General features: G+C 43.0%; 2 protein-coding genes across 2 annotated transcripts; one reads left to right on the plus strand and one right to left on the minus strand.

Moving 5' to 3' along the window:
• Positions 1–640: 640 nt before the first annotated feature.
• On the minus strand, positions 641–11,751 carry fkbp1b (FKBP prolyl isomerase 1B). The gene is made up of 4 exons (XM_085371880.1): positions 11,526–11,751; positions 10,734–10,781; positions 2,271–2,383; positions 641–1,412 (listed from the first exon to the last, which is right to left on the minus strand). Exons 1-4 carry the CDS (start codon positions 11,560–11,562, stop codon positions 1,284–1,286), a joined length of 327 nt encoding a protein of 108 aa, XP_085228006.1. The 5' UTR covers positions 11,563–11,751; the 3' UTR covers positions 641–1,283.
• Positions 11,752–12,799: 1,048 nt separating this feature from the next.
• On the plus strand, positions 12,800–15,867 carry wdcp (WD repeat and coiled coil containing). Its single transcript, XM_085373231.1, has 3 exons — positions 12,800–14,710; positions 14,878–14,998; positions 15,674–15,867. Exons 1-3 carry the CDS (start codon positions 12,800–12,802, stop codon positions 15,865–15,867), a joined length of 2,226 nt encoding a protein of 741 aa, XP_085229357.1.
• Positions 15,868–16,031: the final 164 nt, after the last annotated feature.

Below are 16,031 nucleotides of genomic sequence, written 5' to 3' on the forward strand. Positions count from 1 at the left end.
TAAAAACAGACGTGCAATGACTGCATATAATTCAAACCCATAGTTAAATAAAAATGGTAACAACATATCACGTTTTGAAACTGAGATAAAATACATGGACAAATCAGGTTGTGATGTATCTCCATATTAGTTCATCCGAAAAATGCTAGATGGGGCTGAATTCTCCCACAACATACTTAACTAACCACACCTTTATGGATCTTGGTTTGTGCATTGCGGCAGTCATGCTGGGACAGAAATAGACCCTCCCAAAACTGGTCCCAGGAAGTTGAAACATCTGTATTCATCTTAATTTCTGGCCTGATGACCATTAAATACAGGTTTTAAAGGCCTTCTCCCCTGTATACAGATTTCTTGGCACACCAAGGACCTTTTTCTTGCAAAGAAATTTTATCCTTAAATGGAATAAGTATTAGTTTACATGTGTTTCTTGAAGTGATGAAGTCCTCCACATCTTGTCGTCTGAAGGCGAGATTCCAGATGTGATTAAATGCATGGTTTACTTATTTTACAAAAAATTTGATTATGGTTTCATAAAAATTGAACACAATATGTGAACTGGTAAACAGATTCCTCTGGAGGTAGCAATCAGTCACTCACAAATCACACAAAGGACACAGACTTTTTAACATAGTGCATGCCACTTTATTCAAGAGTTGGTCAATAAACTGTCATAGTAGCAATGGCTCTTAAAGACTTCTGTACAGTATTGATTGGGTTTGATTTTATAGGTTACACTTGCATGTTCACAAGGATTATAAAATATACCAAACACAGCAACATCATTCAGAGCATTCAGCAGGACAAGCCTTTTTTCAAAGTGGCGATGCAGACAGTGGTATATAATGCCCAGTAAATATACAGAGCAGACATTGTACTTTTAACCTATGTACCCTCAACTCCGCTGTTCAAACTGTAAGGCAATATATGTTTTGATTGCAATGTAGTACGGCTTTTCAAAGAGAACAGGGATCAACAAAATTTACAACATTAAATGAAGTTCAACAAAACAAGCATGTGTAACAAACAAACCAAAACGTGTGTGTGTGTATAAGAGTCTTGTACGACATGAACATTTTCTTGCAGCATCTAGCTCAAAACGATGGCAACGAAGCAGAAGATGCGTTTAAATACCTAACTGAAGAAAAAGACGAAGGCTGTGAAAACAGAGAAACATAAGAGCGGGTGGCTGTGAGAGGCAACAGTCGGGTATAGTCTCCCGGTTGTGGGTTATGGTGAATGCAGCCCCATTAGCCTTCTGCCTTTGCCTTCTACCCCATGCGTCACTCCAGCTTAAGCAGCTCCACATCAAAAATAAGGGTTGCGTTTGGTGGGATAACTCCGGGGTGGCCTGTTGTTCCATAAGCCATATCCGGTGTACAGGTGATTTTAGCCCTCTGGCCCAGGCTCATCTGCAGCACAGGAGAGGAGAGGCGAGGGGACAGCAGAACACACTGAGTATTTATGTGCATTTTCTTGTACTTTACGCCTACGCCCGAAAAGTCCCTTGTCACAGAACACAAAACACTTTTTGACTTGTAAATTAATACCCTATTCAAGTGTCCCTGTAAACAATAACAGTGTGACAGTTGGCAGGCAAACATAATACCAGGAACCTGAAACACAAGCAGATATTCGGAACTCGGGGCTTTTGTTTGCGTACTTTACCAAGAGGCCCGACCACAAGTAAAATATGAGAAACTGCATAGTTTATTCTCCTTTCATAACAGATCTTGGTTTCTACTCACTGCAGCTGTAAAAGACCACTTTCAAGCGGACAGCAATCAAGTCAGCTACTCAGCATTACATACACAACTGCAGAAAATAAGTAATGTCAGACTGCTGTTGCTGTTGATGCTGTGACTCCATTTGTCCTCATTCATCTGTTTTCTCTAACTGAAAACTCTGTAACTGTGTATTTTCTGTGGCTGCCATTATCATACAAGAGCTGAAGGAAGGAATGTGTTACAGCTGAACCGATCTGAACTCCAATAGCTACAGTAGAATCTGTTTTACAGCCTCCCTCTCATTGTTGCTGACCACTGCAGTGCATCTAAGCACAATTTAAAAAACAAACAACTGCAGTGGTGCACCTGTTCACTGTATGAGAGCACCTTCAGAATTGCAACTAACTGTTAGGTATGATCAATTAAAACCTGGCAGTATAAATGAATAAATGAAGTTCAATATGTACTTAGAACATGGAATGCATAACGTACTGCTTAATACTAAAAGACAAAACAAGCAGGGCCTCAACCTTCCTCTCTTACCTGTGCTACTCCTTCTTCCCAGCCTTTAATGACCTCGCTATGTCCAATCTTGAACTTGAAGGGCTTGTTCCTGTCTCGCGAGGAGTCGAACTTTTTCCCGTTCTGCAACATACCTGCCAAAAAAGCATATGAAAACAAAATTTAGAGGCAAAATAAACTCAAAAATCAAAAGTGCATGGGCATAGTTAGCTGCTGCAATAACCAGGAATTTTTCTGGTGGGACTTCTTGGGTCTGTTTCAACTTCTCAAATGAACAGAGGAAATGTGAATCAGGAAGAACTGGCCTGGTTTAGTGGATTATTTTTAAAGTTAACTAGGCCATTGCTTAACTGTATGTAGACCACAGCGAGAGAAAGGGGTAACAAAGGCAAAGCGGGACTCAGCTCCTTCAGAACAATGACTGACCATTCAGGCATGACAGGGCTGTTGTTGCTGTGGCGGTTAAACTACTAAAGGCATGAAAACACTAAATCATTTCATTAGCCACAATCTCAATCCCTGTTCTTTTACTCTGAAAAGTCGTGAACTTTGGGAACCGTTGGCGGCCAGAAAAAAGCAACAGGAGCAACTTAATGGTGTTTGTTATTTTCTCTGCACAATCTATTGTTGTGGAACAGGAAACTTGTAACTGCAAACAAAGTTCAAATAACTGAGATTGGAGATTCAGAGATTATACAATATAATGCAATGCTGTGCATTACCAACCAATATAATAATGTGTTTTATTTCAAGTAATTAACATATTTAATATAATAAGATTTTAATAATAATAATATTTTGTCCTCCATCCTCTAGAAATACAGATTAAAAGGTTTCGTTTTTACATAAATAAATTAAATAATAAAAAAATAATAATAATGATCCGCTATCACTTTGGAGGTTGTTCTGGTACATTATTTTATCTCTATGTCATAGTGTGAATACTTGGCATTTAAAGCTGGTGTTAGCTGAAGTTTAGTTACAGTGTCTTGCTCATCCAGTCATATGAAAGTTGGTACTGTACTCCTTCTCCACTTTCATTCCCCCACTAAACTTAGAAGGTCCATCATTTCCAAGAAGTCCAGTAGCCCAGATATGAGCGGGCTGGGCCAGGTCCAGCTGCGGAGTCATCAGGTTCACACCCCCTGGTGAATACCACCTGCTGCAGGGCATTCAAGTAGCAGAAACACAAAACCTTCTTGCAGAAAAGTCGTTTGAGTTTCTAGCAGCAGTTGGCTGCACACTGAAGAAAAACCCTGACACAGAAAATGCATTTCAGCTAAACTGAAATGCATTTTTACAGCAGTGCATACTCCTGCAGGTTGGGGCTGTCTCTGTGCAGTTAGCATGTCCTCCCTAAGCCTATGTGGGTTTCCTCTGTGTGCTTCGGTTTCCCCCCACATATGACAAACCTGTTTGTTAGATTAATCAGAGATTACCTGTCTATCTCAGCCATGTGATAGAGCGTTCAGGATGAACCCCAATTCATTGCCCTGCATCTGTTGTAACTGGTTTCAGTTCACTCCAAACTCAAAGATGGAAAAAAAAAATACTGGTGGCTGCCAGTGCTACCGCTCAGCTTCCTAGTGGGTATCAATTTGTTTGGTAGTGTATAAATAGTATCAATTTCAAAATCGTACGTCACCTTTTTCTCAACTCATCACATTCACAAGATTTTCAGAAAACTTGACCTCTGACCTAGAGGTCACTGAGATTTGAAGTCGTCTGATATTTATAGTAGATGCAACCACCGTATCAAAATCCTGCAATTCCTCTGTGACAGGAATGATAGACCGAACCACATATTTCACTCTTTACACACTTCTTTATTCCGGATGTCGCTTCTTAGACACAGCCGGAGCTTAGCTGACAGCCACACACAACAACAACAACAAACCCCAACCTCAGGTCCCGGCACGTTTAATATAGGGGAGGCGTGATGAGCTGATCGAGCTCAGGTGTGTCAGCCTCCCCCACAGCCGTGCCACGAACCACGCCCCGCCACAGCTTCATTCTGGAGTTATCCCAGTCACAAGATTTTAAGAAAACTTAACCTCTGACCTTGGCCCTGAGGTCGAGGTTCAACCAGCCCTGAAATTTTTATTAGATGCACCGATGCGCCTCCATTGAGTCGTTCTCAAGTTATCGCATTGACAAACTTCTGTGTTCACGCCGCCCACCCACCCAGTGGGGTGACGACAATACCCCACCGTGTTTTTACGGCTGATGTGTAAAAAATCGATGGACTGTGACACAACAGAACGCAGACACAACAAACACACTCATGCTCAGTGTGTCCTTCCTGGCCAGGAGGGCCATCCCAATGGAAAGTGGGCCGGCCTCTGGTGCTGGCCCCCCGCCCTCCGTTGTAAAGTGAAAATTTACAAAAACAAGGCAGAGGCTCAATCAATACACATCCTCAAAATATCATCAATATATCAGTCGGGCTCCAGTCTGGACACAGATAGCTCATTTCACACAGGCAGCTAGGTGTCTGCCCCTGCCAGACCACACCCTTCACCAGGGGTGGCCAGCATGGGACCAGGCTAAACGAGGACCAGGCCGTGGACTGTGAATTGCAACACATTGGACCCTGTGTTAATATTCTATAATAATCTGTTTCCTGGAGATCACAGAGATAGCCATAGCAAAATCCCAAACTGCTAACTAAACCACACTCGTATCACTGCTCTATTATCACTATTTGTACAGCCGAGCATGGGTGAGGTCTTTGCAAAAATACAGCCAAGCCTGTCCCTTCTGAGGTTGGCTCCTAGGCTCTCCTTGTGAGAAGCTTACACTTGGTAGTGGCTAGCTATCGCTGTAAAAAGCCATTCCACACAGGGGTGGGGCTATTTTTACTTTGTTTACCTTATCCTGTCTTAGCCCCTGTCTAGGATGGCTGCCAACACAGCAAGCCCCTTGGCTCAAATGTGGATGAAATGAGATGTGTGTAAAGCTATCTGAGTATGTGACTTACATGTCTGCTGTGTTTCACACCTGCAGGCACAGACATCTTAATAACAAGAGTCTTCATCATTCTTCATTTCTATAGCCAAGCAACTGGGATAGGGCATATGAGTAAAGTTGACACCGGAGCCTGAAAGTAATCCTCAGCCATGACTTAAAAGTTACTCTAATACTATCATTAAGTGCAAAAAGAGCTTTTTTCTAACTAGATATGGAGTGTCCTAGATCTTTAGTGGAGCCTAGTAGTTCACTTGATAAATAATAATGTGCTCGAATATCACTTTTCCTCCAGTCTTGCCTGCCAAGTAGGTGCTGCATAGATATTCGATCCATGTTCATAACACAAGTTGCAAAAAGCCTGTGAAGCACTCAGACAACCTAATAGTCAATGATTTTCAGCAGAAGCCTTTCTACTAATCTTGGAGCCTCCCATTGTTTGCTCAACTATATGAACAACCACTCTCCCATGGAGGAAGACTTTGGCATCTTCTGACACACAGCTTGATCTATTTCTGGGTCAAACACGTAGAACCGCGAGGTCTCAGTTTCTGTCTGTTTTATGCTAAAGTCTGGAGGACAAACATGGTAAGGTATGATGTCCACATTTAGGAATGACATCACATGCAGCACGAGCTTCATGTCAAAAGAGGCTACAATGCCATTCATCTTCGTAGCTTAGTGCCATACTTCATCAAACTTAAAACCGCATGAGCTACTTTTGTTGTCTCATGTTGACTGACATCAGATCTGCTTTAATTTTCCTCTTGCAGCAAAATGAGCTTCAGACTGCAGGACTGCAGCTGACAGAGCTGCCACTCTGTGAGCAGACTTGCAGTCAGCCATGAGAGAAACAAGAATGCAAGACAGGATAAATTATTGGAGGCCTGAGCCATCAACGACCACTCGGCTAATTTGGGTGGCTACAACTTTCACCAGAGTGAGAAGAAGGTCGCTCGCATATCTGAGCGTCTGTGTGCTTCTGGCATGTGTGCATCTGCATATTCAAAATCCCAGAGGTGAAAGTGAGAGTCAAAAATTGCACAGCATTAAGAGAATGCGTGAGAAAGCCTCTCCAGCAGAGTGGCTTCATATCCCAATATGTATTGGGAAATCACTCTCTCTCCTTACTCTTACTGTTTGCCTTTGCTATCTGGAAAACACCAGGGGAGGGTGGAGTGGAGTTGAGGGTACAGTCTGTGTTTTTGCACCGAGAGCCAGCTGACTTATGTTACAAATCCACACCAACCTGTATTACAAACATTATCTTTTTTTCAGAGTGTCAGCTAATCTTGTCGTGTAGCTTTTAATTAAAACACTTGTCCTCTGGGGCACTGAAACTGTGAAGTATAATCTTAAAACTTCCCTGCCTCAGTTTCTTACAAATCCCTTGATAACTACCTGAAACTAGTTGAACCGATGTATCAAATTTAACTGGGTTAACATAATAACAGTTCAGCAAGGAATTAAAAAAAACCTCCTCCCTCACTATAGGATCGGAGACTTGTTTATGAGTCCATAAAAACCTTGATGTGAGGAACACATTATATCAATTCTGCAGATTACAACACAAATACTCCCAGATTATCTACATAAACCACATTCTTAGCCAATTTCATGTGTTCATCACCAAGTTCAGCTCTACCCTTAAATATATTTTGCAAATGCACTTCCTGCATTTATACAAAACTGTACAGTGGGGCAAAAAAGTATTTAGTCAGCCACCGATTGTGCAAGTTCCCCCACTTAAAATGATGACAGAGGTCAGTAATTTGCACCAGAGGTACACTTTAACTGTGAGAGACAGAATGTGAAAAAAAATCCATGAATCCACATGGTAGGATTTGTAAAGAATTTATTCGTAAATCAGGGTGGAAAATAAGTATTTGGTCACCTCAAACAAGGAAAATCTCTGGCTCTCACAGACCTGTAACATCTTCTGTAAGAAGCTTTTCTGTCCCCCACTCGTTACCTGTATGAATGGCACCTGTTTGAACTCATCATCTGTATAAAAGACACCTGTCCACAGCCTCAAACAGTCAGACTCCAAACTCCGCCATGGCCAAGACCAAAGAGCTTTCGAAGGACACCAGGAAAAGTATTGTAGACCTGCACCAGACTGGGAAGAGTGAATCTACAATAGGCAAGCAGCTTGGTGTGAAAAAATCAACTGTGGGAGCAATCATCAGAAAATGGAAGACATACAAGACCACTGATAATCTCCCTCGATCTGGGGCTCCACGCAAGATCTCATCCCGTGGGGTCAAAATGATCATGAGAACGGTGAGCAAAGATCCCAGAACCACACGGGGGGACCTGGTGAATGACCTGCAGAGAGCTGGGACCAAAGTAACAAAGGTCACCATCAGTAACACACTACAACGGCAGGGAATCAAATCCCGCAGTGCCAGACGTGTTCCGCTGCTGAAGCCAGTGCATGTCCAGGCCCGTCTGAAGTTTGCCAGAGAGCACATGGATGATACAGCAGAGGATTGGGAGAATGTCATGTGGTCAGATGAAACCAAAGTAGAACTTTTTGGTATAAACTCAACTCGTCGTGTTTGGAGGAAGAAGAATACTGAGTTGCATCCCAAGAACACCATACCTACTGTGAAGCATGGGGGTGGAAACATCATGCTATGGGGCTGTTTTTCTGCCAAGGGGACAGGACGACTGATCCGTGTTAAGGACAGAATGAATGGGGCCATGTATCGTGAGATTTTGAGCCAAAACCTCCTTCCATCAGTGAGAACTTTGAAGATGAAACGAGGCTGGGTCTTCCAACATGACAATGATCCAAAACACACCGCCCGGGCAACAAAGGAGTGGCTCCGTAAGAAGCATTTGAAAGTCCTGGAGTGGCCTAGCCAGTCTCCAGACCTCAACCCCATAGAAAATCTGTGGCGGGAGTTGAAAGTCCGTGTTGCTCGGCGACAGCCCCAAAACATCACTGCTCTCGAGAAGATCTGCATGCAGGAATGGGCCAAAATACCAGCTACTGTGTGTGCAAACCTGGTAAAGACCTATAGTAAACGTTTGACCTCTGTTATTGCCAACAAAGGTTATGTTACAAAGTATTGAGTTGTATTTTTGTTATTGACCAAATACTTATTTTCCACCCTGATTTACGAATAAATTCTTTACAAATCCTACCATGTGGATTCATGGATTTTTTTTTCACATTCTGTCTCTCACAGTTGAAGTGTACCTCTGGTGCAAATTACTGACCTCTGTCATCATTTTAGGTGGGGGAACTTACACAATCGGTGGCTGACTAAATACTTTTTTGCCCCACTGTATTTATAGCTCTTTGGGCGTTCCTTTATTGAAGCCTCAGTTTGGCTCAACTATGTATTTTTGAGTTGTATTCCAATAAGTATAAGCATCTTATGAGTAAGTTAGCGTAAATCGAAACAAAAAGACAAACAAAAGATGGGGAGTACAGTACCTCAATGAAATAGGTGACGAATGTAACAAAAAGAAGAGTACCCATGCTAATTGTTGGGGGTGGCTATGGATCAAGTGGTAGAGCTGGCTGTCCATCACCAGCTCCTACAGTCCAAGTGTCAAAGTATCCTTGGGCAAAATACAGAACTCTGAGTTTCCCCTGATGCATTCATGGAAGCGTGAATGTGTAGTAAAGTGGTTAGGTATGGATAAAAGCAATGGATGCATATGTGATTAGGATGAGATTTGTAATAGAAAGTGCTTTGAGTGCTCAAATTGAGTAGAGAGGCACCATGTAATTCCCAGTCGATTTACCATTTGTAGATTTTGCAGACAGGATTCTTTACATTTGTCCCTCTTATAAATAAAAAAATGCAACAGGTAACAACACGGAGAAAGGAAATAAAGCAGAAAAAGGAAAAGCTTTTTTATATGTGCAATCCAGCAGAGGTGGTGCGGTCTTGATGGAGTTTAAAACTTAAAGGGGACCTATTGTGCTCATTTTCATCCCCTATGTTTAATTCTTGCTCACAGCGAGAGAAGGTCTGCATTATTTGCAGATCTAAATTATTCTTACTTTAAGATTAGAAATACTTTATTTGTCCTAGTATTGGGAAGCTCTTTATATAATCCTGGGTTTTGATGCATTACCTAAACGTCAACAACCTCACCAGAACCCAAAGTTTAGACACCTTTAAATCCCAAAACTCTGATGCACGATTCGAATGAAACAAGGGACCAGAACTGGGCAAATTCTACCATTCTTGGCATGGACATGAGACTGGCCGCTCAGCCTCCAGTGTGTCCGATTACGAGTTTCACGCATAGAGCAGTGCAACAGGACCAGGCAAATGAATTAATTTTTAATTAATTTTTGGCTTTCAATATTGTAACAATATATCCATCCACCCATGTTCATAACTGCGTATTCAACAGTAGAGGGGAGCAGAGACACCAAGTGTCAATCAAACCCTTACTCTAGAATGCTATGTGGCACATCTCAAGAGCCTAGCTTCACAATTTGAGACGTATAAATTAAGATTACATTCGCCTGACATATGAAGGATCCCCAGTTCCAGACACAAACCCAGCCTCGAGGGATCACCAGCTAGTCTACTTACAGGGCCAGACTGAAGCAGATATATGGAAGGGTTGCATCAAACATGCAGATCCATCCACTAGGCGACTCAATGGAAATAAGGCAGCAGCCAAAAAAATGGGATACCTGAAATTAGGCTTAAAGGCAAATCCAACTTTCCCCAGAAGAGTTTACAGCACAACATCCTAGTATAAGGTACAGTATAGGGCATAGTTGTTGTGGATCGTTTTGTCTCTAATGACACACACACACACACACACACACACTAGTCAAACAAAGCTGCAATTTTCACATAAGGTTAAACACTATGCATAGGTCAATCAAGATATACAGCCAGTATTACAATAGATTAGGAAAATCACATTAACCCATTTCAAATGATGAAAATGAAGTCCCAAAGCTACAAGATGGAACTACATGGACGTGTACGTTCAATAAAAATAAATAAATACTTACAAACTCGAAACCAACCCTCTTTACTACACAGACCATAGCCAGAGTGTGTACAATTGCATTTATAACCACATAATAACCATGTGATACTCAGACAGTCAACAGACGAGATGCCAGCGAGGTTTATTTACTTTCTGTCTGACCTAGTTGTGTGGTCTGCTAACCCGAGGCCATAGAGCAACCCAAATTCATTTCCCAAAAGTCTCAGCGTCTTATTGTCCCACCTAAAAACTTGGCAATCTGACAAGACACAAACAGGAAAAACATGCCCATTTGAATGAATATGTGCATGTCAGCACACCCTAAAACAAAAACAAAAGAAAAAACAGTATTTTCTGGTTCTGTCGGCAACTTGCAAGTGTAACCAACACTCAGTTACACAATGTTACGAGCATTTTGCGTATTTTGAAAGCTTGGTGTGTTGTGCACATATTTCCCCCTATGGACTCCAAGACAGAAAAAAAATGCAGAGAATGAAAAAAGGGGGGGAGAGAGAGAAGAAAGAGAAAGGAAGTTACCTATGTAATGAACAACACATGTTTGGCCTTTCTTTGGAAATGTTCTTCCTGTTAATGAAAGAGAGAAAAAACAAGTGTTAGTGTGTGTTTGTATACTCTCTGAGGCTGGCAGGTTAATCTTGTAATTAGACTGGCAGTCTCATTAGCAAATGCAAGGTTCAGTCTGGTGGGGTGCTGATGCCAGTACTGTTGCACCCTCTTTACACTTTCGGACATACTAAAGTGAGATATGCATCTGTCATCCTCATGCTGTAACTTTAGCCTGCAGGCATTTTTTTTTCCTACATAGTAATAGAAATAGTAGAGTAATTAGCTATCAGATGCACTTTAATTTAGCAGTGCCTATAAGGACACTGTAGTCTGCCTTACCCAGCCCTAGATTTGGTGTCTTTCACTCTTGAGCTGACTGACTGCTTACACATGAATAACTCTTCAAATGTTTCCCTACGTGCCTATGTGCTAATGCTCAATTTTAAAACACCGGACGGAGTTTGACTTCACAGGATAGAGAGTTCTAGAAAGATGCCGTGCAGGCGTCAGTGATTTTAAACTGTAAAAGAAGAAACTAAACTAAAATCAAAACAGGGTAAAGCCGCAGCATACTACCGTTAATTGCTAAATATCTACGGGATATATTCAGTCGCGTCGCACACATCTTAATATTAATCTTGACAAAAAAAAAAGTAAATATTTAAAAATATCTGAATGGCATTCCGGGGAACTACCGTGCCCCGACAACACCAGCACCACCAACCCTCATCAAAGCACACATAGGCGAATAAATCCGCTTACCATCACCGGGAGATATCGTCTCGACCTCCACGCCCATGGTTGTGCTGCTTCAAATATTAGCTATAAAGCATACAGCCGACAAAGCTTTTTTTTCTTAGAGCCAGTTCTACCCTTTTGCAGCTACAAGTCGGGCTTTAGCGACAGAAACCAGGCATTCACCCACCCGCGGTAGCTACAGCCAACCGTGAGACAGCCAAGATATTTTCCACTTCGCAGGGAGGCAGCGTAGAGATCTACAACCCCACTACGTACGTCGTCTTCAGCCCTGCAGACCCCTGGAGGTGAAATAAAGCTCGAGTGTCTAATGTCAGTTGAATTTTCATTTTCTGGTTTGTCATAGTCTTTATTAAGTTTATCAAGTCCCTCTAAGTAAGCCAATTGTTTTTTATTAATTCGGGCTATATAAAACTAGAGCGCTTGTTAAAAGTGAACTACGTCTCCCACAATGCACCGAAACTGTCGAGTAGTTTTGCTTCCGTGTCATTTACTAAGAAACGTTGGAGGCGATTTTTAACCGGTAAAACGTGAGTTTGCTGACATGAGAGTTAATGTTCACTGTTTTATACGAGCTCCTTGGAACGTGTTTTTAGTTTTGTAAGGTATGCTGAGCTTTAAAACTCATGTTTGTGTCGAATCTAGCTTTAATTATCTGTTTGCGCGATATATTTTTTAAAGGGAAGCAGCAAGTTAATCTCGTTAGTGATTTCCAATGTTTATTAATTGAATTAATGAGCATTTCTCCTTTTCGTGGTTTGTGTCTACGCGTTTTAAGCTGATGTGCAGTAATCAATCCACACAGTAAATCTGTTTTCTGAAGAATCTGATTGTGTTTAATGTGCTCCAGTGTTAAAATGGTGTTTACATTTTAAGTCTGTTACAGTTTTCTTTCTCTGATGACGTGTATTTGAAGACTTAATGTACTTTTTGTAATCATGTCAGAGTCTAAAAAGACAAATACTTTAATGAGACACTCTTATTCAACACATACTAATGTTAATACCCTTAGGTCCTAAAGGGCCTGTGTGTTGTTAAGGTCATCAGGCGTAAGCAGCTATAGGTGTTCGTCACCACTGCCTCAGGCACAGAGGGATTAAAGCATGTACTTGGAAGGAGACACAAGAGAGGCTTTTGCTATTCTTAATCTGCATAGGTAGCAATAGCCACTCGTCGTCAAGACCCATTTAGAAGACATACAGGACTCTATTATCAATGTTAACGCTGTGACTCTTTTGTTTTCTTTTTCTCTTTGGATAAGCTTCTTCATACCTGCCAGGATGGATCTTGGTAAGGCAAAGCTGCTCAGGACAGGTCTCAACACACTGCACCAAGCCATCCACCCTGTGCATGGGATTGCTTGGACAGATGGCAAGCAAGTCTGCCTAACATCTCTCTACTTTATCAACGGCGACGTGAAGTTTGGCGACACAAACGTCATCGGGCAGTTTGAGCATGTCTTCGGACTCTTCTGGGGCCCCCTGTGCTGCTCTGATTCTCCTGCCTTGCTGGCTGTGCAGCACAAGAAGCATGTTACCGTGTGGCAACTGCAGCTCAGTGCTCTTGAACAGAACAAGCTGCTGTGCACGCAGACCTGTGAGATGAGCGAGCCTTTCCCCTTGCTTTCACAAGGCTGCGTTTGGCACCCTAAACTGGACATTCTTGCTGTGCTGACTAAGAGAGACACCTCTCTGCTGTTTTCTGTCAGGGTGGACAACAGAAGAATCAAAGCAGATATCAAAGGTAGTGGACTCATCCACTGTGCATGCTGGACTAAGGATGGCACACGCCTGGTGGTGGCTATAGGCAGTGCCCTTCACTCCTACATCTGGAATGACATCCAAAAGAGTCTGGTGGCCTGTTCCTTCTGTCCCATCTTTGACGTGGGAGGCTATATCTGTGCCATTGAGGCCACCGGGGAAGCTCAAGTAGCTGTGGCTACGGAGCTGCCGCTGGATAAATTATGTGGGTTAAATTCTGGCATAGCGTTCGACTTACCAGCAGAGACAGAGGCCCTGCACGGCCATGGCTCTCACATGTCAGATGATGACAGCCTTCTGGATTCGAGGAGAAGATCCTTCGAATCGGAAAGGTCCCACATCCCTAGCTCAGGTCCTCTTGATATTACCCATCTTCTGGCGAGACACCGTCGCTCTGACCCCAGCCCCCTTATCCACTTGCGTCGCAGGGACACTGTAACAGGCTCCGGGCAGGACTCCTCGCACCTCATTCTGGTTACCTATGAGCGAAAGGTCACCACCACTCGTAAAGTCAGCATTCCAGGGATTTTGGTCCCAGACATTGTGGCTTTTGATCCCCGTGGTTCCACAGTTGCTGTTGCATCAAACACATGCAACATGGTTCTTGTGTACTGCATCACAGCCTCCACGATGCCAAACATACAGCAGATCTCTCTGCAGCAGAACGAGAGACCCAAAGGAGTCTGTTTCCTCAGCGATAAGATTTTACTGTTGATGGTGGGTCGCCAGAAGTCCAACGACCCCGCCTTCCTCCCATCTGCTAACACTGACAAATATATTCTTCATCTCATAGCCAAAGAGTTGATCTACGATGGAGAGTCGCCTATGTCTCCTATCATACCATCCTCCTCTGCTCAGAGCCATGAGTCCACCTCTAATTTCTGCACAGGGATTAGGAGGCACTCAGAGCACCTGTCAAAGGATGACAGAGAGCGCCCAGGGATAAAAGACTTGATACTGCCTGGAAGGGGGGTACTTTGCTCACCGGGGAACAGGCGGAGATTGGTCGAGGAGGTGAGAAGCAGCGAGCACAGCCCCATCACCAGCTCTGTGGACTTATCAGACAGAGCCCCGTCCAGTGCCTCTTCAGTTACAGTGGAAAACTTTGACATGGACCATGTCAGCCGCATGGCCAGCCTGGCGGTGGCCGGACAGGTCAGCAGAGATTCCAGCCGAGCCAGTTCTCCTCGCTTCGAACCATCTGACAAGATGCACACAGAGCCGAAGCTGCCTATGCCTGAAAAGACTCCCGGCAAGGCCAAGGAGCGCGCGCTGGAGCAGCTCATTCACAACATGGAAAGACTTTTTACACGCTTTGCAGAAGTGCAGCAGTGCCTGACAGAAATCAGAGATTACACTCAGAATGGCAAAAAGGCCCCAAGTGTCTACCCTAATGCCAGCGAACCCCCGTATGTCAATGTCACATGCCAGGTACAGTTTTACGTGTTATGTTTGATACCCTATTATATATATATATATATAAGTTATATAAGTTATATAAGTTAAGTAAGTTAAATAAGAATATTGCATTTTTTAACATAATAATAGCCACGAGCATGTCTCTTTCCATCACATTTCCTTTCTTTGTGCTCACGCAGAAGCAGTTGTCAGAAAATGTTTTTATTGACGAGCGGAGGCCGGTGCTGCTGTGCGACGGGAAACTGTGTCTGCGTGCGCTCCAAGACCTCTTCAACCTTACCATCGTGGAGATGATGTATGGTATGTTCACAAAATTGGATTTGGCATCAGTAGGTCAACAGTAACAAAGTAACGCAAATAGCACGTGTCCTCTGCTACTTGTTTTCTGTTGTTTGTGCATTTTAAGTGGCATTTCCCTTAATGTAAAGCAGTACCTAAGCTGCCTTTGTGCAAAAGCCTCATCTGTTGTTTTTCATGTGCGATTAACCGTGTTGTGACACAGGGTGTAAAGGGTTAATTAACTAAAATCACTCTGAGGAAATTTCTTCTGGTCCTCAAGTGGGGTCAACTGCAAGTCATTGACTAAATGTTAAGATCTGTATGCTCTTGCTGGCTTTATTCACCATGAAGGCATCCCCCTCAGATTGCTCTGTACTTTATAAGAAACCTTATTTATTGCAGTCAGTTGTAATTTCAGGCAGCTTGTGGTGGCATTGTTCTTCCGATAGCGTGCGTGAGCTATAATTGGAAGTGATTAAAAGCCTAAGTCAGATTATAAGGTCTTAAACAAAAGGAGCTTACTACCATTTAATGTGCATAGTGTTTTGTTGCTGCTGTAGCAAAGACTGGCTTTCCTAAACTGAGACCACCAAAATGTAGGTCGCACAAACTACAGTTTCTAAACTACACTGACATTTAGAAAACCATACTAAGTCAAAAAGTCCTAATTGTCGTTTTGTTTTTGTTTTTCTCCAGGACCGTTGTGGGTTGTACTTGTGGCAGATGCAGATGGCTTTGTCCCTCTGACATTTAAGCCTAAGGAGGAGCTCACGGTGCGGAACGGGAAGCGGAAATCAACCCTGCGGACTCCCGGGAGTCCAGAGAACTCTTGCCCATCCAGTCCAGCCCCCAGCCAAAGCCCCAACACAACCACAGAGGCCTCCGTGTAGCCACTCCTAACGCACAGTTCAATATATGGACTCACAAAACAATGTCCCTCTGTTATCATGATGTATTCGACTGTCAAATGGACCGCAGCTGTATGACAAAATTACTCTTGTGTGTGTTGAAATGACAGCCGTTTGACAAGAGATGCTCATTGCACTCCATGCAT

The sequence above is a fragment of the Diplotaxodon limnothrissa genome, linkage group LG15 (assembly GCF_057381915.1).
Source record: "Diplotaxodon limnothrissa isolate DT_005_m linkage group LG15, D_limnothrissa_male_GT1.1, whole genome shotgun sequence".
Lineage (NCBI taxonomy): Eukaryota > Metazoa > Chordata > Actinopteri > Cichliformes > Cichlidae > Diplotaxodon > Diplotaxodon limnothrissa.

Bases quoted from the DNA above. Each gene is read 5' to 3' on its own strand.
- fkbp1b (XM_085371880.1), bottom strand. From the start codon at position 11,562: ATGGGCGTGGAGGTCGAGACGATATCTCCCGGTGATG. The intron at 2,384-10,733 runs GTAACTTCCTTT...CTTTTTTGGCAG, and splicing joins ATGTGTTGTTCATTACATAG to GTATGTTGCAGAACGGGAAA. The intron at 1,413-2,270 runs GTAAGAGAGGAA...CCTGTGCTGCAG, and splicing joins GGGAAGAAGGAGTAGCACAG to ATGAGCCTGGGCCAGAGGGC.
- wdcp (XM_085373231.1), top strand. From the start codon at position 12,800: ATGGATCTTGGTAAGGCAAAGCTGCTCAGGACAGGTCTCAACACACTG. The intron at 14,711-14,877 runs GTACAGTTTTAC...GTGCTCACGCAG, and splicing joins ATGTCAATGTCACATGCCAG to AAGCAGTTGTCAGAAAATGT. The intron at 14,999-15,673 runs GTATGTTCACAA...GTTTTTCTCCAG, and splicing joins CATCGTGGAGATGATGTATG to GACCGTTGTGGGTTGTACTT.